General features: G+C 38.5%; 6 protein-coding genes across 7 annotated transcripts in view; 5 read left to right on the top strand and 1 right to left on the bottom strand.

The window, feature by feature from the left end:
• LOC134663473 (E3 ubiquitin-protein ligase TRIM9) overlaps positions 1-27832 on the top strand; it is a 287295-nt gene that overhangs the window by 127230 nt on the left and 132233 nt on the right. The gene's annotated exons all lie outside the window — the stretch shown is intronic.
• On the top strand, positions 7842-8697 carry LOC134670446 (histidine-rich glycoprotein-like). The gene has a single exon (XM_063528274.1). The coding sequence runs from the start codon at positions 7871-7873 to the stop codon at positions 8609-8611; it is 741 nt and encodes a 246-aa protein (XP_063384344.1). The 5' UTR covers positions 7842-7870; the 3' UTR covers positions 8612-8697.
• On the top strand, positions 9430-10804 carry LOC134670430 (histidine-rich glycoprotein-like). The gene is made up of 2 exons (XM_063528270.1): positions 9430-9756; positions 9850-10804. Exon 2 carries the CDS (start codon positions 9853-9855, stop codon positions 10675-10677), a length of 825 nt encoding a protein of 274 aa, XP_063384340.1. The 5' UTR covers positions 9430-9756; positions 9850-9852; the 3' UTR covers positions 10678-10804.
• LOC134680347 (eukaryotic translation initiation factor 3 subunit K) lies at positions 11151-12460 on the bottom strand. The gene is made up of 4 exons (XM_063539473.1): positions 12309-12460; positions 12017-12236; positions 11573-11792; positions 11151-11348 (listed from the first exon to the last, which is right to left on the bottom strand). The coding sequence occupies exons 1-4, from the start codon at positions 12359-12361 to the stop codon at positions 11197-11199; spliced, it is 645 nt and encodes a 214-aa protein (XP_063395543.1). The 5' UTR covers positions 12362-12460; the 3' UTR covers positions 11151-11196.
• On the top strand, positions 18034-21673 carry LOC134680337 (TATA-box-binding protein). Of its 2 annotated transcripts, XM_063539461.1 has the most exons (5): positions 18034-18057; positions 18194-18490; positions 19559-19689; positions 20544-20787; positions 21222-21673. In XM_063539461.1, exons 2-5 carry the CDS (start codon positions 18215-18217, stop codon positions 21495-21497), a joined length of 927 nt encoding a protein of 308 aa, XP_063395531.1. In that variant the 5' UTR covers positions 18034-18057; positions 18194-18214; the 3' UTR covers positions 21498-21673. The 2 variants fall into 2 exon arrangements, with proteins under 2 accessions (XP_063395531.1, XP_063395524.1); XM_063539454.1 differs by lacking the exon at positions 18034-18057 and having other exon boundaries at positions 18138-18490.
• Positions 22787-27613, top strand: LOC134680328 (WASH complex subunit 4). The gene is made up of 5 exons (XM_063539444.1): positions 22787-23316; positions 23459-23625; positions 24095-24573; positions 25032-27167; positions 27249-27613. The coding sequence occupies exons 1-5, from the start codon at positions 23039-23041 to the stop codon at positions 27453-27455; spliced, it is 3267 nt and encodes a 1088-aa protein (XP_063395514.1). The 5' UTR covers positions 22787-23038; the 3' UTR covers positions 27456-27613.

The following is a 27832-nucleotide window of genomic DNA, read 5'->3' as shown; positions in this document are numbered from 1 at the left end:
ACATAAACGCTACCGTGGGCGTGAACGTAATTTACTTTCTATGCATCTCGCTCATACTGACATATTAGTGCGAAAGAGATATACCTATAGGAAGTAAATTACGTTCACGATATCGTTTATGTCAATGCCAAACTGATGGTAGCCGTACGGAACACTAAATGCCTCGAGCTATCTCGGGCTTGGCCAAATTATTTAAATTGGAGCGAATCGGCAACTTGTGTTCTATTTATATTTTTAAATAAATTTGCTTTTTAAAAACATATAATTCAGGTGCGTTCCATTTTCGAATTTCGAGCATCTCAAAACTTATCGAGTGACCTACGTATCTGTCCTGATCGTAACAGACGCGTTTTGTAAGAGAGTGAGTCTTCTGTACCTAGTACTATTATTTATTCTGTGGTTTTACACAGATCTCAATTCTCTAAAATAACTAATGAGTCCTAAAGCCGCCAAAGCGGCTCCACACTCTCTCAGCAGACATGAAAACAGCCAACCTTGAACTACAACCCTTTTGTCACGCACGACGTAACAACAGCGAACCTAGCGCCGCGCGCCGATAAAATGGAATGGATGAAAAGATGATCAGCCAGCCACCGAACATGATTATGTATGTCTCAAAAATTACAAACGGGAGGATAACAGTAAGAAACAAAATTTGTAAGTTGTTTTATAAGGTGTTTTTTCTAGAACTGGATAGGTAAGGGTAACTTTTAATTTCAACCCTAGATATGGCAGAGACAATTTGCATCATTAATGAAATAAGTTAAATTATTTCAAATAACCCGCAATGACAGGTACCTAATACGTGTTAAGTGGAATTTCCCAAATGAAACTAAAGTAAAACGTATGTTAACAGTAAACATCGGGATGTATTTTAAATTCACTATACCTACGCGATATAATCCGTTTATATAGTTTTTATTTTATAAAGATTAAACACCTTTAAATGAACCAACACTTTTTTGACGCAGTACCTACCCTGCACGAGCTCGTATTAACACTATTATCTGGGAGACCGAGCTTTGCGCAGAAAAGATATAATCGCCTGAATCGCTTCGGGAACAGGATGGTACGGCCGTGCGTCTTTGTTTTGCTCGACTTCGCGGGGGCACTGCCGTGCCCCCAGAAAACTCAAAAATGCGCGTTTTACAACATATAAGACCTAGCTAGATCGATTTATCGCCCCCGAAAACCCCCATATAGCAAATTTCATCGAAATCGTTAGAGCCCTTTCCGACATCCCCGAAATATATATTATTATAATTATAAATAAAATATGAATTGCTCGTTTAAAGGTACAAGATAGATAGATTGAGCTTATTAACAAGCACCTACCTGGTAAAATAAACAAAATTGCTACTTAATTGCTTCGCTCACCAGAAGAAACCCTTGTGGGAGCGAGTAAGGCACTCTCCTTTCTATTAAACTTTTAATACATCAATCAACCATCGTTTTAATTTATAAAACTTTTACGGATTCTTTCAATTCTGGCTGAGCGATGCGAAGATCAATTTAATTATTTATCTTGGTTACAAAATCGTATTTGTACTCATTTGATTTTCTGTTTAGGTACCTACCTACGCACAATAATAAGAAAACTTATAGTTCGTTTTTTTAGCATTAGAAATAAGGTAAACAATCTTGATGTGTCTTTTAATTGAAAAACACATTTTAAAAATAAGTTATGGCAAATATGTAACATTTATGAATCTAATACGATCATTTATATTCTTCTGCTTTCATAAGTAATAGTTAATGATTTTTAAAAAGCGTTTTTTAATTAAAAGACATGTCAAGATCGCTTACCTTCTCTCAAGTTCTTTCTAATGCTAAAAAACGAACTATAGTTATACCTATGAATGACATGTTTCCATTTTTAGGGTCCCGTACCCAAAGGGTAAAAACGGGACCCTATTACTAAGACTCCACTGCCCGTCTGTCTGTCACAGCCTGTCACAGGCTGCATCTCATGAACCGTGATAGCTAGCCAGTAGAAATTTTCACAGATGATGTATTTCTGATGCCGCTTTAACAACGAATACTAAAAAGTACCTACGGAACCCTCGGGTGCATCCGACTTGCACTTGTCCGGATGTGCACACACAGGTAATTTATTTTATTTTTATTTGTATAAGTTTTTATTTATTTATTATTTATAGTAGGGTTACTTACATCAACTTAGTCAACTCGGAATACAACAGCTTCCGCCACACATATATAGGTAACCATTGCTTGTCTCTTCATGCCTCTGTTGATCTCCTGGCCCACTTGCACCAACCCACAAACCTGGGGTTAAGCGGTTAAACCGTTAACCTAATGTCAAATTGTACTGGTAACCATGGCAACTTCAGGTTTAACCGGTTAACCCTGGATTAGTAGAATGGTGCAAGTGGCCCTAGAGTCCATTTAAAATACATTTTCTCTGTCGATCGAGCACTTGAACTTGACCAAGATGTTGCAATTTTAAACTCAGTCCAGTCAGTTTTTAAATCTATCCATGCAAGCTGTTAACTATTGCCCACAGGAGAGAAATAAACTAGTGTGTTCGCGCGAACTGTACATTTTTCTCTCCTGTGGGCAATAGTTAACAGCTTGTGGGCATGTAAGTAATGATTTTATCATAGTTCTCTAAATAAAAGGAAGACCTTTTCATGTGGATAAGGGTTAAGTAAGAAAATTAACCTTAATAGCCCTTTAACTCTTGTGCATGTCTACAGGAAAGGGGTCATCCATTAATTACATCACACCAATTTCTAGGTTTTTTGACCCCTCCCCCCCCTTGTCACACTTGGTCACATTTGGCAAACCCCTCCCCCCCTAGTGTGACGTCACATTTTTTCTACGAAATCGCCAAATCGAATTAAGTAAGTACCTAAGTATTATTAATATTTTATCAAAATATTTTTGACGATATAAATATTAGTAATTTTATAACCCAAAACTGCTTAGGAAAGAAAATTAAACGATTAAAAACTATTTTCGTTTTAAAAACTTGTTATTTAAATGTACAGCGAACTAAATAATTTAAATAAATTTTCGGTTACTGATGAAGTTAAAGTGACGTCACAAAGTTTGTGTCTCCCCCCTCCCCCATGTCACAATATGTCACATTTTCTTGACCCCTCCCTCCCCCTAAACGTGTGACGTAATTAATGGATGACCCCAAAGACGTAACACAGTGATCTGTTTGACCCAAAAACAGCCTCCTAGCCCAGTATTTATTTATCACATTAAGCGCATGATTGATATATATATATACTTAATGCCAACCGTAACTATATGCCAAATACAGCTTTTTAGCACTAACGATCACAAAGCAAAGCCGTGGACGGACAGACAGACGACTGACATGGCGAAACCTTAACGGTTCCTCCTAGTTGATAAAAAATTCAAAACTAAACAATTTATAATATTTTACATAAAAATACATATATATAAAGAAACTCACCATCAACTTTAGAACCTCTTCTTTTTGTCAGTTACATAAATTTGACATGCTGCATTTTTAATTCAGTCAGGCCATTAGTTCTTTTATAGTAGGCAGGCCATTAAAGTTTCAGCCCTAAAACAAAAAAAAAACAGAAATACATACAGAAGCTGAACCAGCATAACATAACCCCAGTAAATTAGCAATATTGTATTGTTTCATGATTAATCATGATTTTTTTACTGCCATTTCACATGTAAAGTGTAAAGCTCTTGCAGTTCAAGAAAGAAAAATGAAAGTTTGGATGTTGTGAGTGATTCAAAGGACAGAGATAGGAAAAAACTTTGCTGACTAGAAAACTTTTCACCACATCAGCGGTCGGCAACACGCGGCCCGCGAACCTCTCGCTTGCGGCCCACGAGCCGCGAGCCTCCCGAGCAAGGCTATTTTGTACCTAAATATGTAATATTGACATACTGCTAAAAATATATACCATTTATTTTTGGCTGGGAAGAAGAGAAGAACCTTCGTATTTGAATACGTAGGTACTTCGCTCAAACACAGTCAGAACGAAAGAGCCTTGCCTTGCTCCTTTTACTCTACCGACCTTCTGTAAATAAGTGGACGAGTACCTGCGTACAAACGGAAGAGTTAGAAGCGATGAAAAAGCTTGTTAAGTTGTTACTTAGACGGTCTTACCTAAAAGACGTCATTATTACCTAAGTATACTTAGAGTAGGCACGCACGAGCAACTTTGGCTCCGCAACTTTTTTTTTGTCTCTGTCAAGCCTATGGGTAGTACGAAAGTGCGAAGTTGTTCGTGCGCGCCTACTCTTTTTTTTTTAGCCTGGTTAAGTGTCCCACTGTTGGGCAAAGGCCTCCCCTCGCTTCCTCCACTCAACCCTGTCTTTTGTAGCCCTTCGAGTGGCATTGTCCTCCTCGAGGTCTCTACGGTAAGTGGCGGACTGGCGGTGGCCGCGAGACGGACAGACATAACAAGCCGGTTGAGTGGCGCAGCCATTTTGGAAAAATATACGTCAAGTGGCGGGGCCTCAACGGGTGATCATCGCGAATTTGGCGCATGTTAAGCCCCCTCCAGACTATGCGCGTGAATCGCGGGCGAAGCCGCGAACGCGAGTGTGGAGTCGATTTCGCTGTCTGCGAAAATCGACTCCACACTCGCGTTCGCGGCTTCGCCCGCGATTCACGCGCATAGTCTGGAGGGGGCTTTAGAAATATGACCGTTTCCCAAAAAAAATGTCTGAATGATATATATAAACTATATATCACTGAATTCAGCATAAAATGGGTTATTTGATTGTATACCAATGAATTCTATTCTATTTATGTGAATAATGCTAGACTTGTTCTAATCTCATATTACTTTTTTTTCTACTTTCATGTAAAAATACGTATAATTACGAAATAAAACAATTGATTGTAGAAAAAGCAGTACCGTCTTTATGACAAAACAATACATTTAACACGATTCGCACAGTTTATTTCACTTTTTATCAGTGCGTATTCCGTTTGAATGTTCGCGGCTCGACGACGGTCGGCGCGTAATGGGCGAGGTGGGGCAGGAACATCACGTCATTTCTAACAAACTTTGTTTTACGCGGGAATTCGACCGTTAGGGAATACCATCCTTGTTTATTGACGAATGCATCTTGCAAGAGTGAGCAAGCAAGGCATAGTTTTAACGGTTTTATTTTAGGCGCGAAATGCAGCGTCGCACAGATGTCGCGAGACGGTCTCTGCCAATTACGGGCTTGTTATGACCGAACCTTCTCGCGGCCTCTGCCACGCAGGCATATTTAATGGCTCCTCTATACGATGGGCCTACGCCGGCCACTCCAAGGGACGCATTTATGCGTTAGAGGGAGCAAGTAATATTGCTATCTCATTTTACCGCATGGCTGCGTCCCTTGGAGTGGCCGGCGTTGGCCCATCGTGTAGAGGAGCCATAAAAAAATGGCCGCGCCATTTCTCCTACCGTTCAACCGGAGGTGCTGCCACCCGAAGGGGTAGTTTCCCGGCCGCCATCTCCATTTCGGTCTGCCTGCACTCCGGCCAGCACCATCTATGGTGTTCGGTGGGTCCCACTCCGTAACCATTTTGGCCCACCTTTCAGGGTGCATGCGGCAGACATGTCCAGCCCAGTCCCACTTATGCTTAGCGGTCTTGACACCTACATCTACATCTCTAGTTCTGGAACGCAGTTCCGTTCCGTGTTTCTGATTCTATAAAAAATAACCGGCCAAGAGCATGTCGGGCCATGCTGAGTGAAGGGTTTCGTAGTTACCTTTCTGTCAAAATAGGCCAAACGGGGGCTATTCGTAAGTATCATAAGGGAGTACCTTTGCAGCGCTTTGTATGTACATTACGTCGTTTTACTAAGAAAAGAAGATTTTTGCAAAAACCATTATCATATAGGTAAGATTAGGCGCGCACGAACAATTTTGTCTCCGCAACTTTTTTGTCTCTATCGTACTACCCATAGACTTGACAAAGACAAAAAAAAAGTTGCGGAGACAAAGTTGCTCGTGCGCGTCTACTCTAAGTATACTTATACTTAATAATGACTAAGTATTTCAGACTACTGCAGGCGTGTCTCACTCCGCGATTTCGTCGCTTTGCTACAGGCAGCTAAAAGTATATCCGTTCGGCCCCAATTTTGGGGTTTGCCATAAGCCGCGCGTGGCGCTGTCGCCACCTAGCGGCCATATATGTGCTGATCATAACAGACGCGCTTTGTTAGAGAGTGAGTCTTCTGTACTATTATTTATTCTGTGACTACTGTCAGTTACATATATTTTTGAAATGGTATTTTCACTAGCTTTCATTTGAAACCCACATTAAGTACTAAGTATGTTAAAACCGCAAAACGAAAAAAGTAAGAGATACGATTTTTTTCAAAGTCACAATATACTTACAAATACATCCTATCGACGATGCGCACGATGTCTGGTTTTAACCCTCGATTCAAATTAAAGAGGTTAACCGCTGTGTATGTGTGTGTGTGTGTCTGTCTGTTGCACTGTAGCTCGAGTGCATCAAATAGGATACGGTTTATTTTATTTCAAAGCATTTTGTCTAGCGGTAGTTCTTAGAGATGATTTATCAAAATCGGTTCAGCCGTTTCATGGATTGGTTTTTTTTTTGTATAAGTAATCGGTAAGTTATAAGTACCTACTTCACTTTTCCATTCAAAAATAAATACCATAATTTAGGTAATATTAACTCATCGTTGAGAGAAGCTAGTAGGTTCAAATTAATGTTAAGTAAGTAGGTACCAACAGTCAGCAGCTGAAGTTGCTAAGCGGGCGAGGTGTTCAAAATTATCTTGACGGGACTACATATATTGTTAAGAGATAAGAGCGGGTCAAGGTAATTTTGAACACCTCGCCCACTTAGCAACTTCTGCTGCTGACTGTACCAACATGCTGCTATTAGTTTTGTTCACCGCGATTTTTAGGCCATATCATATAAGTTCTAATTAAGTAGGTCCATACAAGACTTGATAAAAAAAGTGTAAAATTACCTACTTTACTAAGGGGTCATCCATTAATTACGTCACACCAATTTCTAGGTTTTTTGACCCCTCCCCACCCCCCTTGTCACACTTGGTCACATTTGGCAAACCCCTCCCCCCCTAGTGTGACGTCACATTTTTTCTACGAAATCGCCAAATCGAATTAAGTAAGTACCTAAGTATTATTAATATTTTATCAAAATATTTTTGACGATATAAATATTAGTAATTTTATAACCCAAAACTGCTTAGGAAAGAAAATTAAACGATTAAAAACTATTTTCGTTTTAAAAACTTGTTATTTAAATGTACAGCGAACTAAATAATTTAAATAAATTTTCGGTTACTGATGAAGTTAAAGTGACGTCACAAAGTTTGTGTCTCCCCCCTCCCCCATGTCACAATATGTCACATTTTCTTGACCCCCTCCCTCCCCCTAAACGTGTGACGTAATTAATGGATGACCCCTAAGTACCGTAAAACCTCCCAACCCAACTACATAGCCCAATACTGCAACTATGGTCCTACAAAAGAATGATGATCAAGAGGCTTACTTAGTGGAATAAATTAACGAACTAGGCTACACATGTACCTACCTAATTAATTCAGTAGGGATCACACAGTTGTTTTATTTTGAATAAAGCGAAGCCGCTATATCCATGACCCACGTGGCGCCGGTGTTTTTGCCCCGTCCCGACGACAAAACACTTTTAGGCCCATGTCGCAACCGCAATCACCAGAAACCGTAATTAGGCGTAACGCGTACGGCGCGGCCGCGACGTCCTTGCCGGTGGTTTCACTGTGCAACCCGCGACTAAATCTCATGATATAAATGCCTCTCGGACACTCAGGCAATCAGTACAAACCCAGGTTTCAATCATTAAACAAGAGTTCATTAAAACACCAAAATGAGGACGCTGGTCGCCCTGGCCGCCCTGGGGTGCGTGGTGGTTGTTTGTTCTGGCCGCGAGCTCGGGCAGAAGGAAACAGACCTAGTCGCCGCCGCGAGCCACCATCACAAGGACCACCACCACGAGGAGGGCGGCGGCAAGGAGCACCACGAGCACCACCACCACGAGCACGGCGAGAAGGGCCACAAGGGACACAAGGGCCACCACCACCACCACAAGGGCGAGCACGGCCATCACGGCAAGCACCACCACGAGGGCCACCACGAGGAGCACGGCGGCGGCCACAAGAAGCACTGGGACGAGCACGACCACCACGGCAAACACCACGAGCACGGCCACCACCACAAGGGCGGCAAGCACCACCACAAGAAACACCACGACAAGGGAGAGGAGACCGAGGGCTACCACAAGAAGTACCATAAGGACGAGTACCACAAGGACCACCACTTCTACGACGACCACCACAAGGAGGGCAAGCACCACAAACACGGCCACCACCACGGACACCACGAGAAGAAGGGCGGCGGCCACAAGAAGGGCGGCCATCACCACTCCGGCCACCACGAGCACCACCACGGCAAGAAGGGCCATCACGACAAGCACCACTACGACGAGGACCACAAGGGACACAAGGGCCACCACGGCCACGAGGAGCACCATCATCACCACCACGACCACGGCAAGAAGGGCGGCCACGAGGACCACAAGCACTGGGGCCACCATCACGGCAAACACTGAGACTGTTAAAATATTCGTTATATTATATTGTTATTTTATACAATACCTCCATGTAAATAAATGTAAAATAAAGTTGAATTTTTAATTATTAATATTAGTTTTAATTATGAATTAAGATACCGGCTGGTATTCAAATCATTTCCGTTAACAATCTTTAAGTCCTACCGTACTTACAAGGTACACAATTAAATCAAGTTTGGTGCTCTTAAGCCCCATTTAGACGGTTCGAGAACTTACATGCATTATTAGATAAATTGCTAACTACAGAGTGCAATGGTCGATCGACCAAATACCGAAATGTAGGTACCTACAGTTGTAGTGCATAATTGTTTTCCATCATATTTTCTGGGCAGCGTTTGTATTTGTCATGCTAGTTAAGTAAATGTCAGTACTTTTTGTGCCGAGACTGACTGAAATAGCAAAACACGTTCGTAAATTTCAGTGAAAATAAGATGGAAAATAGTTATTGCACTACGCCTGTAATGAAAAATGCATGCAAGTTCTTGAACCGTCTAAATGGGGATTTTTGAGAGAAATGTGAGTTACAAATACCAAAACACGAACTCGCCCTGTATGACAGTCAGCGTCAAATATATTCTAGCAGCCAAAGTGGTCACGCAGTAATATATGGTGTAACGAACTATTTGACCACTTTTGCAGCTATAATATATTTGACGCTGAGTGTACGACTATAGACTCTGGTCTATTTGTGCCTGTAAAATGTGCTACTTTTTAATAAGTATCTAATAATAATACCAATATATTATTACCTAAGCAGTCGTGAGCAAAAAGTACATAGGTACCTATCTACAATCGTACGGAACTCAAACATATCATATTATTTATATTTACCGTCAATGTTTAACTCCAGCTGAACCCTAAATTAAAATAAGAGTAGTTAGTGACGCATAGTGTGGCCCGGTATATTTCTGTAACAACGAAACCAACTCAGTCCGCGCGGAGCCCGAGCGATGTCGTCACCGCGCGGAGTCACTCGTCCAGAAACCAACAGCAATATGATTGCTAAAGATCAGCCTGTAATCGACAGCAGATGAAAGTGCTCTTATCTATAAATTCAAAGTACGGAAACTCTTGTGACACTCTGCGTCAGTAGTTGTCCTCCTAAACACCCACGTGCAACAGTGGTAAGAAAACAATTTATTTTTAAATAATTATCTGCATTATTACATCATTGCTGTGTTAACGACGCACTACTCTAACATTTCGTTTTCTTACAGAGGATGAAAATCACAGTAATAGCAGGGCTTTTAGCCTTGGCCATCGTTTCATCCCGGGCGAGGAACGTAAGCGATTTAAAAGGCGACCAAAATGTGAGCGCCGAGGTGGGTGCCATACTGGGTGACGATTTAGCGGGCGCCGGGACCGTAGCGCGCGACCAGACGGTCGCGGGCACAGAACACAAAGAAAAGCCCAAAGACAGCCACCACGAGGCGGGTGGCGGCCACGAACACAAGGAGCATCACCACAAGGAGGACGGGGAGAAGGGCGACAAGGGATACAAATCCCACCACCATCACGACAAGGCCGAGCACGGACACCACGATAAGCATCACCACGAGGGCCACCACGGCGAGCACGGCGGACACAAGAAGAAGCACCACGACGAGCACGACCACCACGGCGAGCACCACGAGGCGGCGCACGGACACAAGGGCGGCAAGTTTGGACACAAAAAGGGACACAAGAAGGGCTCCAAGACCACCGGATTCCACCACAAGTCGCACAAGGACGAATACCACAAGGAGCACAAGTTCTACGACGACTTCCACAAGGGCGGCCACCACCACAAGCACGGAGACTTCCACGGCCACCACGACAAGAAGGAGGGCCACCACAAGAAGGGCGGCCACCACGAGAAGGGCCACCACGAGAAGCACCACGGCAAGAAGGGCCACCACGACAAGGGTCACTACGACGAAGACCACAAGGGGCACAAGGGCCACCACGGCCACGAGGAGCACCACGCGCACCACCACGACCACGGCAAGAAGGGTGGCCACGCCGGCGGCAAGGAGCATGGATACAGCCACCACAAAAAGGGCTAATTACCAAATATACTTGCACATGTTTTTTATTTGTTTTGAAGTCATTTTGCATAATACTAAGTCAGTACGTATATAATTTAGGTTAGACTTAGATCCAAATTTAATTTATGTACCCATTCGAAAATGCTAATCATAGACTTACTAAATTATAATTCATTAACAACAATTTGTTTGTAGACATTAGAAGCATATTGGGATGATTATCTAGCTCTGTTGAGATAATAATCAGTTTAATATGTTTAGCTTTACAAATAACGGGATAGAACAGTGAGGCTGTTATTATTAAATGTTGTGTTTTTCATAATCATCAATCTTTATTTTGGGTTTCTTTTATTACTAGCTAAAGGTTAATGTGAACCTGAAATGCAGTTCGGGTTTATTTACTAGCTAAATACATTACAAAATCTACTAGCTAAATATTTAGGGATTAGCAACAAAGTGAAATAGCAAAAGAATCATAATACTCAATACTGAACCTGTAAGCACATTTATTTTATTTTTATGAGATATTTCATCACATTACAAAAGGGCCATGAGCGGAGCAAGGTGGTCAAACTCAATTTTTTCAGTAATATTCTTTGTCTTGATATTTTCATCCTGATTGGCAATGAAAATTAGGTTGCCATCGTCCCGCCATCCATATTTCTTAACCCAGTGTTTTAGAGTAACATCTGAAATAGGAGGAAAGACATAACATGTTTAACTAAGTAGTAAATGGTTTTTAAATAATTGACATACACTAACTAATTTAGAATTACCCCATTTAGATTGCAACAGTGATTAACTAGGTATGTTACCTAATGTTACTGTGTTAGTGTTGTTCCACACAAGTTAACTGTAGTGTGGATGGATTTTAAGGTTGTTTAATGCAGTAACATAGTTTACAAAGCCTCACCATCAATGCCACCAAGCAAATTGGCCAAGTTATTCTTCTCAATAGTCTGGAAGGTGATGCCGACAACATGGCAGACAAACTTGCGGATGGAATCGTGGAACCCGCTGATGCGGTTGCATAGCTCCGGCATCTGGTGCACACGGTTCCAGAATTGGGCGAAGTCACACTGCTCCAGGATGTCGGCTAAGTATTTGATTTGTGATATTGTTTCATTTTCAGGCTAGAAACATAATAAAAACAGTTTAATCAACAGAATTTTGCTATCTAAGATTTAAGGAATGTACAAGTTACACCAAGGTATAAATCTGACCTTATTCCAGTGTGTGAACCTACTTTGATTGTTAGAGATTTGAGAATTCAAGCTTTTTGTTAATTTATATACAGACCTACTTGCAGTACATTTGTATATTAAAAACATAAAAATATGTAAAATTGTTAACTTACCACTGATTCAAGTAGTAAACACTTGCATAAAGTAAAATCAGTATGCGGGAAGTTCGTCAACGCCTTCAGAAGTATCTGACAGGTTATATCGGCATTGAACTTCTCCGGGTTGAACTGGTACAACTTCAGCACCGCCAGGTTCGCTTCCAAATCGTACGTGTTTTCCCGAGACTGCATATCAACATAGCGCTCCAGGGTCTGCAGATTCGCTGGGTTATATCTAAAAGTTACAAATTAGTTAAGACTCTATTCAAGGTACTAAAAGATGACACTAGCAAAACAGTGTACTTACCGTTCTATACTTTTCAGTATGCCGGCGACAGTTTGTTTCATTGTTTCTGCCATTTTAGAAGCTCTATCGGCTTTAGGTATTTAAAAAGCTTGTAAAATATTAAAGTTACGCGTGGCTTCGCCTTGCATTCATATCAAAGAAACGTCAGCTGTCAAATATGAATATGACCATAGACTTATAATATATAAAGACGTAGTCTCAGCGAGCTGTCACTGTTGCCACTTTTGTTTAGTGTACGATTAACAATGCGGCCCACGTTGCTGTAGCCATGTCGATAAAGTCATATCGATAAACTATCGACATTTCTTGCAATTTTAATTTAACTTCAAAGGCTTAACGATACCTAAAATGACCAAAAACGCTTTTATTCTTTATTGTGGTTATCAGATCACAATTTTATAGTCACGCCCCAGCAGGGAACCAAGGGAAAGTTCAGATATTTAATTAAAATACATAAATACCTCCTAAAATAGGTGTTCCGCAATAATTGAATTATATTATTATATTATAATATATTCATTATCCATTAGCATTTCAATTATGTTTATGTTTAACGAAGATATTGAAGCTTCAATTAATCGCTATTTCGTTCCGCTGTGTAGCGTTTATCGATATATAACATGATTAAAATCGACTTTTCACATCCCTAAAAGAGCACACATATACGCTTTTACGCACACGTATACAGACTGGGCGCATCAAGAAAGGCAACACTTGATTTGAAGTCCACCTTGTCAACTGTTATGGTTGTCCTTTTTTGACAAACGGCATTTTTAAAAGAGCGAGGAGAGAGAAATGATACTGGTTGCTGCGCCTTGAAAGAGAACAGAAAAGGTTGGGCCCTTGAATATGACATAAGTGACACATGCACAGGCAAAAAATACTATAAACAATCAATGCGATGCGGACGAATTTATCTGCCAAGTTTTGAAGTTGTATGCCAAGTAAAGGCACGTATAGAGCAGAAAGAGATGTCAGAGAGCCTGCTACGAAAATCCAAGGCCCCTACGTTTTCTGTTCTCTTTGACGGCGCAGCAACTAGTATCATTTCTCTCTCCTCGCTCTTTTAAAAATGCCTTTTGTCAAAAAAGGACAACCACACTGTTGACAAGATGAACTTCAAATCCAAGTGTTGCCTTTTTTGGTGCATCCAGGCTGTATGTGCGCGTAAAAACGTGTATGTGTGCTCTTTTAGGGATGTGAAAAGTCGATTTTAATCATGTTATATATCGATAAACGCTTCAATATCTTCGTTAAACATATACATAATTGAAATGCTGATGAATAATAAATATATTAGAATATAATAAAATAATTCAATTATTGCGGAACACATATTTTAGTAGGTATTTATGTATTTTAATTAAATATCTGAACTTTCCCTTGATTCCCTGCTGGGACGTGACGATAAAATTGTGATCTGATAACCACAATAAAGAATAAAAGCGTTTTTGTTCATTTTAGGTATCGTTAAACCTTTGAAGTAAAATTAAAATTGCAAGAAATGTCGATATTTTATCGATATGACTTTATCGACATGGCTACAGCAAGGTGGTGTTAAATTGTTAATCCAAGGGCCCAACCTTTTCTGTTCTCTTTCACGACGCAGCAACTAGTATCATTTCTCTCACCTCGCTCTTTTAAAATGCCGTTTGTCAAAAAAGGACAACCATACTGTTGACAAGGCGGACTTCAAATCAAGTGTTGCCTTTCTTGATGCGCCCACCCTGTGTATGTGTGCGTTAAAGCGTATATGTGTGCTCTTTTAGGGATGTGAAAAGTCGATTTTAATCATGTTATATATCGATAAACGCTACACAGCGGAACGAAATAGCGATTAATTGAAGCTTCAATATCTTCGTTAAACATAAACATTATTGAAATGCTAATGGATAATGAATATATTATAATATAATAATATAATTCAATTATTGCGGAACACCTATTTTAGGAGGTATTTACTTCGAGCAACACGGAAGGGAGGCGGCATTCGCACTATTTCCCCTCTGCCGAGGTACAAGATTAGCGCGTCAATCTAATCTAGCGCGGGTAATAAAACTAGTTGCACTTGGATTTTTCACTAGACCGAGTCCAGACGCGCGCGTGAACACTGCTGCACAAAAATGCCTGTTTGCTCGGTTTTTTGTTATAAAAAGAGGTCGGGGAAATCAAATTTACAAAAAGAAAGTGTTACATTTCACACGTAATATTTTTTTTTACATATCATACGTTTAATTACATTTAAATACAATTATTATATTTTAGTCTCAAGTAATTGTTGGATTTATCGATTTTGCTCGCTCAGTACAAATTGCGGATCGGTCGAGCGACAAATCCGACTTCTCATCACCCAGAATACAATGATATACTTCAACGAAAATGTCTTAGTGTGCGTGTTGTGAAACTAGTCACTCGTCCGTACACAAAAAGAGATCGAGGTTTGCAAGATTTGTCTTTGACGTGTGTCATTTTCTATGTATTTGTGTCGTCATTACAGATTGGATTTTGTATGTAAGTGTGTGAGAAGTGCGACTGTGTGCACCTTTCCCCCCGCGAAAAATGGCAGAATGATTTGTACGGTGAGATATCGCTTGGGCCCCTCCCTTCCGACGTGTCGGAAGCCGGTGTTGCTCGAAGGGTATTTATGTATTTTAATTAAACATCTGGGCCCAGTTTTATAAAGTTACAAGTTACAGGTTACAAGAGTACAGGCTACAGGCACCTGTAATGCACTGTGAACGGCTACAGGTGTTTTATAAATACACATAAATAATTACAGTTGTAAAGAACCACGGTCAATCTCGATTACATGTGAAATCTACAGGTGTGAAGGACATCACTATTTTAAAAAAAACGTGTGTCATAGATACTCGGTTCTCTACTAAATTATGTGTTTTTGTTTGCTGTAAAATATTAATTACTGGAAAAATGGCCAGAAATGAAGGAAAAATCGAGTGGTTGAGAGCGGCGTTCCATGCCAAGGATATACTTTTTGGGCCGTTTTCAGATTCAGATTAAGTTAGATTTAATGAAATATTTACGTAATAAGTAAATAACATGTAAATAAGTAGGTACTCTTTCACATTCTTACATCAAAATGTATCGTTTCGGTAGCGGCTCAAAGATAAATACGGTGTGTATCGAAAATTATGAATAGTAGTACACTTTACCATAATGTGAATGCACTATACTTATATAAAGAGACGAATGCTAATAAATCAACGACAAATATCGGCAATAATCTCTTTCCATTTCCTAGTATAGTAGATAAAATAAAACGAATCGTCAATAAAATCAATATCAAACATATTGTCACTTTATTTCCTATTTACTATATATTTCAGATACATTAACAAAAACTGATAAGGTCAGTGCATGGAAAAGTATGCATGCCCTGGCACAATCGTTGGCGTTGGTGCTTAACAATAAAGAGTAAAATCTCTCAGAAAACGAGTCTACAAGTAACTGCTGTTGTGCTGTTACAGGACTCAAGACGTATGTAAGTTTTTGTTACAAGTGTACCAATCTACACTTGTAATTTACAATTTTTTTATAAAACGCCTGTTCGATTATGAGTTTAAAACTATAAAACTCCCGTATTTTCGTCTATGGTTGAGCTACAGGCACTTGTACCTGTAACCTGTAAAATTGTAACACAGTACTTTTATAAAACGCAAATTGTAAAAAACGGAGCAAGTGTTGCCAGTAAACGCCTGTAAACTTGTAACTTGTAACTTTATAAAACTGGGCCCTGAACTTTCCCTTGGTTCCCTGCTGGGGCGTGACTATAAAATTGTGATCTGATAACCACAATAAAGAATAAAAGCGTTTTTGGTCATTTTAGGCATTTGAAGTAAAATTAAAATTGCACGAAATGTCGATAGTTTATCGATATGACTTTATCGACATGGCTACAGCAACGTGGGCCTCATTGTTAATCGTACACTAAACAAAAGTGGCAACAGTGACAGCTCGCTGAGACTACGTCTATATATATATTATGTCTATGTGTTAATCGTACACTAAACAAAAACAAAAGTGGCAACAGTGACAGCTCGCTGAGACGGGATCTCTATATACATATGTAAATCTATGCGAAAATCGATATTTCGTTATCTGTCTCTTTCTCACTATTACATATTCGAGCGAGTGATTTAGTACCATTATTTCATTCATGATTTATTTTGAGTATTTGTCTGTTTTTATTGTTTCGTGCTATATTCTATTAAGGCTCCTGTACACAATGGGCCAGCGCCGGCCACTCCAAGGGACGCAGCCATGCGGTAGAATGAGATAGCAATATTACTTGCTCCCTCTAACGCATAACTGCGTCCCTTGGAGTGGCCGGCGCTGTACAGGGGCCTTAATTACATGATATCTTCAGACTTCAGACATTGTACGGATAGTTAAACTTTATAGTGAGAAACACACGGTAGATGTGTAGAAGAGTAAAGTAAGTATAGTGTATAATATGAGAGAGCGAGAGAGAGAGATATTTTGAACGGACCAAGGTCGCAGTCCTGGGCCCAGTTTTATAAAGTTACAAGTTACAAGTTTACAGGCGTTTACTGGCAACACTTGCTCCGTTTTTTACAATTTGCGTTTTATAAAAGTACTGTGTTACAATTTTACAGGTTACAGGTACAAGTGCCTGTAGCTCAACCATAGACGAAAATACGGGAGTTTTATAGTTTTAAACTCATAATCGAACAGGCGTTTTATAAAAAAATTGTAAATTACAAGTGTAGATTGGTACACTTGTAACAAAAACTTACATACGTCTTGAGTCCTGTAACAGCACAACAGCAGTTACTTGTAGACTCGTTTTCTGAGAGATTTTACTCTTTATTGTTAAGCACCAACGCCAACGATTGTGCCAGGGCATGCATACTTTTCCATGCACTGACCTTATCAGTTTTTGTTAATGTATCTGAAATATATAGTAAATAGGAAATAAAGTGACAATATGTTTGATATTGATTTTATTGACGATTCGTTTTATTTTATCTACTATACTAGGAAATGGAAAGAGATTATTGCCGATATTTGTCGTTGATTTATTAGCATTCGTCTCTTTATATAAGTATAGTGCATTCACATTATGGTAAAGTGTACTACTATTCATAATTTTCGATACACACCGTATTTATCTTTGAGCCGCTACCGAAACGATACATTTTGATGTAAGAATGTGAAAGAGTACCTACTTATTTACATGTTATTTACTTATTACGTAAATATTTCATTAAATCTAACTTAATCTGAATCTGAAAACGGCCCAAAAAGTATATCCTTGGCATGGAACGCCGCTCTCAACCACTCGATTTTTCCTTCATTTCTGGCCATTTTTCCAGTAATTAATATTTTACAGCAAACAAAAACACATAATTTAGTAGAGAACCGAGTATCTATGACACACGTTTTTTTTAAAATAGTGATGTCCTTCACACCTGTAGATTTCACATGTAATCGAGATTGACCGTGGTTCTTTACAACTGTAATTATTTATGTGTATTTATAAAACACCTGTAGCCGTTCACAGTGCATTACAGGTGCCTGTAGCCTGTACTCTTGTAACCTGTAACTTGTAACTTTATAAAACTGGGCCCACGCCCGTCTGTTACGACTTTTATATGGTATCAAAATGGTTCTACAAATTCTGAATGCATCCATAACTAACCAACTGTCAACGACAGTGTCAAGTCAAGCTCAAAGTGTCATCCGTATCCGTATTTTCGTTTAGCTGAGCGTGTGCCAGATTTCGTTGAAGTTGTTTTCTCAGATAATTATATTTAATACATAATAATAATAATATTTACCACTTCAGAAATTGGAAAAAACTATCGTGTTGTTTCCTTGTGAAGCAACTTTCATTCTGTAGATAGGAGGCGTTAAAAGGCATCGCAATGGATCAGATGCTATCAAGTCCTTATAACATACCGGGGATTGGTACCCCTTTGCACCAACCCGAGGAAGACCAGCAGATTCTGCCGAACGCGCTGCAACAGCAACAGCAACAACAGCAGCAGCAACCGCAGCCGCAGATGCAGTCACTTGCGACGATGAGCTCTCCGCTCGTGGGCTTCGGGGGACTCATTGGCACCCCACAGCGCTCTATGCACACATACGCTCCCACCGCCAGTTATGCCACTCCACAGCAGATGATGCAGCCACAGACCCCGGTAAATTTTAAAAACAACCTGTTGACTTGTATTGTTTTTCGAGGACAAAAATTATAATGATTACCTTGTATTCATCAGAGGCTGTTTGTGTAAAGGATAGCTTCAATAATTAAATTCCTTGATGCTTATGAGTTATGTACCTTGATAGATGAAGATCTTGAGGCAAATAGTATTTTATTGCTCAAAGAAGAAAAAAATTAAACAACCATATAGGTTTACTAATAATTATTGAGCCGTTGAGAGTGCCTGGTGGTGTTAAGTCCCCTATTATTTATCCTTTTGAGATGCTTAATAAAACAAGAAAAAAAGAAGTAAAAAAATCTCTTGCAAGGTTTTTATGTCCTTAATAGCTACCTGCAGGCATATGATAGATTACTTGTCTTCATCCATATGACAAAGTAACTATAGGTATATTTTTTCCTAAGTTATGGTTATGGATGTTGTCTGAGTGTGTATTTATCTGCAAAAGTAGGTATATCATCGCCTAGTACCCTACCCATAGTACAACTTTTGCTTAGTTTGGGCCTAGATTGTCTCCAAAATATGTATTATTAATTTCTTTTATTTTTAATACTGCACAATTGAAAGTGATGGACACCATTTATCTTATCATGCTGTCACATAGACAACAACCATCATATCTGTTCCGGTTCAACAGTTATTCTTATTTAATTACACAGCTAACATTTTTAATGCACATTAATTATTATGTCAATAAAAAGTAGGTAACAACAAATTTACATGCTCACTGGTACTTACTTATCAACTATGAATGCAATTGGTTACTAGGTTTACTGAAATCACTTCAATATGTGGATGTGGTTTTGATGGATCTCGGATGTAACACCCACCAGTTATAGATAATCAAAATACCTAAACAATTATTATGTGATTATGAAATTCATAATCGTGATTCCTAGTCGTGCTGTTTATTAAAATAAAATTGCCTCCTCGTCAACTCCTCGGTCTTAACATTTTTTTGTTTACATTTACAAAAGGAATTTCATTTTCATTTACATAAGGAATATGAACATGTAAGTTGAGGCTATTTATATTAATTTTGTGCAGCAAAACATGATGTCACCGATGATCACAAGTGGGAACTTAGCCAGTCAACAGATGATGTCACAAGCCAGTCCCGCCCCAATGACTCCGATGACACCACACTCCGCCGACCCCGGGATTCTGCCACAACTGCAGTAAGTTACAAAACCGTAATTGATGTAACTCTAGCCGAAATTAAATAAACTACATACTGGATTTGTTGCCCAGACTATTACTTATTTTTTATTGCATTTGTACTTTTCATAAAACTGATCTTTTAAACATAAGAAATTTAACCATAATATTAGGTAATAACCTATAGGGTAATTCGCCAGTACCGGCTACTTTTAGTAATTGGCCACCCTAAACTAATATGAATTCTATTCGCCCATAAACAAAATTCATTTTAGTATAAGGTTTCAATAACTGGCCATTTTTCAATGACTGGCCACCTTATACTAAAATGAATTCTATTTATAGGAGCATAGAATTCATTTTGGTTTGGGGTGGCCAGTTACTGGTGAATTACCCTACAACAAATTCACTCTTGTAATCAATTTGTATGATGGTTGTAATGAGGAGGTTTCTGAAAGAGTGAGGAGCTCATTTTTAGGCCCACTTTTTAACAGTGTCACCACAACTCAGCTTAATTAGCTTTTGTGACATTGATGGAAGCTTACTAGAGTCTGTTCAGAAAGAGAAGAGTTTTGGAATGTATTGGCCCCCATACATTCCACGACTTCTCTTTCCGAACAGACTACCAAATTTTATATCATTGTGACTATTGTGAGCACTGCCACCATGTCAAGTTAAGGGGGTCACTTCATAGCTTGTATCAAAAATGTCATTTTTAACAAAAACTTTTTTTTTTCATCCTTTTAATTTAAAGACAACCAGTCTAAAGGTAACCGGTTTTTTAACTTTCATCACCAGTCAGGCACCGTTTTACTGTCTCTCCTTCGAAAAAAGATTGTTCTGTGTACTCAATGTGTTATTTGCTATATTCCAGGAACATAGTATCAACGGTAAATCTGAATTGCAAGTTGGACTTAAAGAAGATCGCGCTTCACGCCCGCAACGCCGAATACAACCCGAAGCGGTTCGCGGCCGTGATCATGCGTATCCGTGAGCCCCGGACCACGGCGCTCATCTTCTCCTCCGGAAAGATGGTCTGCACGGGCGCCAAGAGTGAGGAGGACTCCCGGCTGGCGGCGAGGAAATATGCTCGGATTATACAGAAGCTTGGGTTTACTGTAAGTTGGAATACGTATGAGAATTATGTCCGTCTCCACACTGTACAAACGAATGTTTTATTCTCTTTCAGCCTTTTTTCTTTGTCAAATCAAAGCATTTTTTATCGTAGAAAAACTCCTACGAAGTGATTTGATGTGCCCAATGATAGGTACTAAAAAGTTAGGTACAGTCGTTAATACCAGTTTTTGAAGTAATACTGCCTTAAAGAAGTTTGAAGTTTATCCTATCTAAAATCTTTATCAAATAAATTTTTTTTTTAGGTAGATGTGTCGTCCTCCATTGCTAACCCCTAAACAACAGGCCAAACATTGGCATGCTTGCAAATCCCCTATTGCAAATCAGAAGTTAAAAATACATTTGTTCCTGTTTCTACTATATATACAGCTTTTTTTTTTTAATTGAGAAGGTACATTATACATTATATTTATTACAGGCAAAGTTCCTTGACTTCAAAATACAGAACATGGTGGGAAGCTGCGACGTCAAGTTCCCCATTCGCCTTGAAGGCCTAGTGCTTACTCACGGCCAGTTCAGCTCTTACGAGCCTGAACTTTTCCCCGGACTGATCTACCGTATGGTGAAACCTAGAATAGTCTTATTAATATTTGTCTCCGGCAAAGTAGTATTAACAGGTGCCAAAGTACGACAAGAGATTTATGAAGCTTTTGATAATATTTATCCAATTTTGAAAAGTTTCAAAAAACAGTAGTATTCTTAAGTTATTCCATAATTTGTTGCTAAGTTATATTCTAGAAGTTCATTCTAAGTTTTGAAAAAGTGTTTGAAAAGTTTTTTAACTAAAACTTAGTCTAGCATTAATATCTACTATTGCATAGTTCTTGATTTAAGGATTTGAGAAATAAATAAACAGAATGATTTTTATTATGTTTTTCTTCTATTACTTAAATTCCAATAGATTCATTTTAAGGTCAAATTGCTTGTTTAAAGTAGTCTTTTATACAACCAATAATTTATACCGGACCGGAGTCAGATAACTGAGGGCGTACTGCGAACATCGAAAATCGATATTTCGTAATCTGCCCCTATCGCTCTTGCAGATTCGAGTGATAAGTGGAGAGGCAAAAGACGAACGACTAAACGGAAGTGGTTCGCGGTAAGCTCTCTTGTCTGTTGTAAGAGTTAGTTTAGTAATCATGGAAGAGCTAGAAGACCTAAACTTTAAACGGGTATAGTACATGAGTAGATGTAGCTGTCGTGACTATTGCCAGGGGTGCGAAGCTCCTGACTTCGGCCAAACTCGGCTCCGCTCGGCTCAGCATTGCTCCGAGCAATTATTAGGGTTGGCACCACTTGACTTCCTTTTGGGTGCACGACCACAGATAAGATAATCACTTGAATTTTGACAACCCTAATTGGCCGAAAGGGATAGTGCCATGTATTAGAAAGGGATAGCATGATTCGACCCTGAACCGCTGTCAAACTTCGGTTTTGTAGGAAGCTTCCTTTCTGTACGGTAGTACTATTATTTATTCTGTGCTATTGCAGGGTTTTCTTAACCTTTACTCCACACACACCTAATCAATTCCTCAGATAACTGTGAATTATCTACGAAATAAACACCACTCTGTATTCAAAGTCTGGTGCTTGTTGGTTGTCTGCAACTGCATCTATTTCCTCAGTATGTCACGAAAGTGCAATAAGACCAAGAACAGAAGTGTTAATGTTCCGTAAAGGCTCTTTATGCATTTTATGATGATGATGGCGCCTGTATTTCGAGCAAGTTGAGGCCCAGGTTAGTATGCGCCATGCACGAATAACATCACGATACATGCATCATTTACTAATGCAAGCATAATTCGCGGATTATTTGCATTAACCCGTCTTTACTTGCTCTTGCTCAACATTTTGCTTATCATGTGTACGTTAAATGCGCCATGTGCAATAACAAAGTTTACATTTATGATAAATTGCAACACTGCACTAAATGTCACTGTCAATGTCAAAACTACCTTGGAAAGATTTTAATTTCATCCACAACACAAGTTTATTAAAATAAATATTATATTATTATTAATGAGTAATTTCCTAATTTAAGCTAATTAGTGATTTATTAATTGATATGGTCGATAGTAATGCACTATATTTAGAGTTCGGTTCAGTATAAGTGGAATTTATGGTCTACGGATTTTCTGACCTGTGGGCGGATTATTATTTCCGGTGTTAACAATTTAACAAAAAAATGCTATAATATTTGATAATTATAAGAAAATATATTTTCCATTTATAACAATGCGTACCGACGTCGAGAAAGAAGCAGGCTCGGCGCTCCTGAAAAAATATGGCCAGTTCTTCAAGCAGCAATATCAAGATTGTATATTGATGTGTAACAATGAATACTGGGAAGAAAATAAAACATTTTTACCCGTGCAAGTGGTTATGGAGTCGTCTGAACTCGTTCCTATTACAGAATTGGTTTCATCGGATAACACTTTAATGACGAAAGTGCTCAGTGTCCTTTCTTCACTTTGTATTGAAGTGATGACCTTAAAACGGGAGGCATATGAAAGGTTTGTTTTCATCCTTAAATTTTTTAATGATTATACCTCATGAAACTTAAATATTATTACATTTGCAAATAAGTTGTTTTGAAGTTGTGTGAAATAATGATTTTTTTATTTAGTAATAACTGAATGTTAAAAAATATTACAGGCATTTTATATTCCTGGCTGCTTATGATGAATACACCAAAAGTGACATAAGTTCACAAATGGAAGCAATATGCCAGCTGAGTGCCTTCACAAGCCGCTGCGAAGACACATTGAAGAACCTTTGCACACAGACTTTTGCTTTATTTGCTGAGAACATAATCAATCTGTGTAAGTAATTACAATTTTAAAGTCACCTGTTATGAAGATGATCACTTCCTTAAAATAGTCTACTAAAAATACTATGTTATGGTATTAAATGGCAGATATTATAGTTAATTGTTTTAGCATTAGAAAAAAGGTAAACAATCTTGATGTCTTTTAATTGAAAAACATGTTTTAAAATTATGTAACAATTATGATAATTTATATTCTTCTGCTTTCGTAATAGTTACTGATTTAAAAAGTGTTTTTTAATTAAAAGTCATGTCAAGATCACTTACCTTCTTTCTAATGCTAAAAAAAATTAACTATAGAAAGCTATACTTATGTATTGTTTTCTTCTTCTTTCTGCAATGATTGAATATTAAGGCTAGTAATAATTTAAAAAAAATGAGATGAGTTTGTGAATGTCAGCTATTGCTAAGGTGCATTTAATTTATTTCTGGAACATATTTTCTTATATACCAATTGATTTCAGCAAAGATCCAGCTCCACTACATAATCAATCACATAGGAGAGATGTTCACTACTGTTGTTCTTTTGGAGCTCTTAATCTCCAGTTCATCTCTGAGCAGGAACTGGCACAACTATTGCAAACGGCTAAAATCCTTGAAGCAAACTGTGGACTTGGCTGATGATAAGTTCCTTGCAGTATTGGGAGCTATTGATAACATAACTGCTAAAATTATGAATGATGATATTGTGCACAACTCCCTTAACAGCCTGCTTGGTCTAAGGAAGACCTTGATAGACAGGAATTGCTCAATGATTGCCGACCAATTCAGTCATTATCTGAGACATGCCATAGCCAGCCTTGACAAGCTAGTGCAGGACAAGCCTAATGTAAGCAGTATGAACAAGTGTATTAAAATTAATGCACTTTTTGTATTGAATTCACACTTGTTTGGAAATAATGACAAGAAGAATTTCAAGGCTCTCATGGAACTCAACACTAAGGTACCTATCCAAAAATAATTTGCGTCGTAATTTCTTGTCAATTACAACACGAAAATTAAATTTTGCTCAAAATCATTATTTGAATTGTGCACTTTGGTGCTACTATTTATACTAAGTATTATTTGTGACTGCCAATGGTGCACTGATTATGATTCTGAGTTTACTGCAAGATTGTACAAAAATAAAATTTTACTTTGGTGTGCTTCAAGTAGATTAGATAAAACAAAATGCCTATTATAACTGCATAACGTAGGGGCTATTCATAAATTACGTCTGGACATCGGATGACGGTAGCATGAAGCAGGAGGAAATGGGGAAATTTGAAGCATGATTTTTGGATGATTATAGGAGGGGGGGGGGGGGTCAAAAATCGACAAAAATCGATGACGTAATTTATGGACAGCCCCATATCATTGATATGAATTTATACATAAGTATGTAATTTTGTTTTCTTGCAGGCACATAGCATACCGATTGTTGGAACTACAGTTTGGTTCCCGGAACAATTTCTCCAAAGATATTTATCATCACTTTGTGCAAGCCATGGAAAGTTGTCCCAGACAATGCTTAAAGCCCGGCAGGCATATATGAGTAGCAAAAAGTCATCCCTCGCTCGAGATGTTACTACTTTACAGACAGTGTGCACACAGTGGGTACTCAGCATGGAGGATATATATTCTTCTAGTCATCGAGAGTTAGGAGCGGCAGAAATGAATATACACTCCAAGACCCTATTAGACGGACTTGATTTGGCTTCCAATATCAACTATTCAATCTTAACATTAATCAACCTGCACCTATGTTTAGGAGTACCTCTATCAAAAAGCGTACTGAAGTCATTGTTTGAGGTAACAGAGGTACTAAAGAGTATAAAAAATGCAGTTAGCCGAAATCACGATCAGATATTGAACTCTGTAAACATGGTTATTCAACACCTGACATTTCAAGCGACATGTTCCGTTCTAGAAGTGAAAAAGACATTGATGGGTGACAAAAACTATGCAAATAAGAGGCTAGATGACTTAACATGCATTGTTATTGCAGAAAGAGCCCTCAAGGGGACAGTCACATTGGAACGTAACATTGCTGCCAACATAGCTCTAAGTTTTATTCCAGAAAGCATTTATCTTGAAGATAGCTACGAAAAAATTGGGTTACTTCTTGAGAAAATACAATCACTGGCGAACTTTATGAAAGTTATGGAGGACTTATGTAATTGCTCGTGGGTAGTTTGGCACCAAAATGTCATACCTATTTATTTTGAACAGAATTTCACCACCCAATTGAATGTCTTGAAATTGAAATACTTTTTAATGGTATTGGAGGACTGTGTGGTGTTTTTACATAAGACTGATAAACAGTTTGGAGAAGACAAAGGCAATGAGTTTCTTGACAATATCAAGGTGCTAATAACAGAAAATGTTCTGAGAACTACGAACCAAAACATAGAAACTAACTTACGACTACACATTCACTCCCATTTGCAACTTGATGTTATCAATCCATTTACGACAGATATGACAAAGAAGTTGCTGCTAGTTATTGATAGATTTAGAGTCCAGTGTGTCTACATGGCAGTCATACCATCGCTAGAACATTACTTGTCCACAATGTATTACAATTTGACTACTGTTGTTTTATCAGACTGGAAAACCTATGGGGAAATGAGGCAAATGGCTAAATTCAAATTTAATCTAACCACAGTTCAAGACAATCTGCCCACGCAAACGTTAGAGCAAGGCTTAGATGTTCTAGAAATCATGCGCAATATACACATATTTGTGTCCAAATACCTTTACAATCTCAACAACCAGATATTTATTGAAAAGAGCAGTAATAACAAACACTTGAATTCAATAAATATCAAACACATAGCAAACTCCATAAGGACCCATGGCACCGGTATAATGAACACCACAGTAAATTTTACATACCAATTTTTAAAAAAGAAATTCTTCACATTCTCTCAATTTATGTACGACGAGCACATAAAGTCACGACTCATTAAGGATTTGAGAAACTTTAAGGAAATTGCAGATACTAATGGAAACATGTATCCATACAAGAGCGCAGAAAAGTTCAACAAGGGTATAAAAGTGTTGGGACTCGCAGAAGATGGCCAGAGTTACTTGGACCTGTTCAGAGACCTGATCAGTCAGATAGGCAACGCTATGGGTTACGTTAGAATGATTCGGTCCGGTGGAAGACATTGCTGTGCTGATGCCACTGCGTTCTTACCTTCCCTAGAGCCTACAAAGTCATTTAAAGACTTAGCAGAAGAGAGTGGTGTAGATGCTAAAGTAATTCAGGCAGCTGAAGTTTTGGAGAGCAATATCAATTGCTTGATAAGTAATTTCATTCAAGGAACAGAATACTTTAAATTGCTTTTGGATGTATTTGCACCAGTTTTCAGAAACCCCAAAAATGTTCATCTAAAGAATTTCTACATCATTGTGCCCCCACTGACTCTGAATTTTGTAGAACACATGATTTTGTCAAAGGACAAGATTTCAAAGAGGAATAAGGTCGGAGCCGCATTTACAGATGACGGATTTGCTATGGGTATAGCATACATACTCAAATTACTTGATCAGGTATTCAGTTATGTTTTAGTCAAAAGAATATTTCCAAATTTGATATTACACTAGTATAAAATTAAATTAATACTTTTTCAGGACCCAAGTTTTGAGGCACTCCACTGGTTTGATTCTGTATGGAAACATATCAGAGACGAAAGGAAAATCCTCGAGGAACAAAAAGCTAAGGGGTCAGTACAACTGCAGCAAGCACTGGCTCTCACTGAGAAAAAGATCAAGACCTTGGAGGAGGAATATAAACTCCTCTATTATAGTCTGACTAGTGCTAGAATATTTTTCAGGTAGAAATACCATTATTTTTAATACTGTGAAACAATTGATAATTAATATTTCTAATTACATAAGCAAGGGAACAAAAGTATAAAATATTATAGTGATATTAAATGTTATAAATTATAAGCCATATATGTGTATAAATAAAGAATTGTAATGTAAGTTGTCAACTGTCGTTTTATTTTGTAAACTTTAAATAAACCCTTGATCTTGGCCCATTAATAAATAAACCGCTTCTGAGGGCTTACTGAGGAAAACGAAAATCGAAATTTCGTTATTTGCATCTCTATCGCTTTTGCATATTCAATGTGATAGAGGCAGATTTGCATCAATTTGTTTGATGACAGGTCAGATTATAATTATTTCATAGTAACTTGCATTTGATTTCA

The sequence above is a fragment of the Cydia fagiglandana genome, chromosome 1 (genome assembly GCF_963556715.1).
Source record: "Cydia fagiglandana chromosome 1, ilCydFagi1.1, whole genome shotgun sequence".
Taxonomy (NCBI): domain Eukaryota; kingdom Metazoa; phylum Arthropoda; class Insecta; order Lepidoptera; family Tortricidae; genus Cydia; species Cydia fagiglandana.
This window is presented reverse-complemented; position numbering and strand designations above follow the sequence as displayed.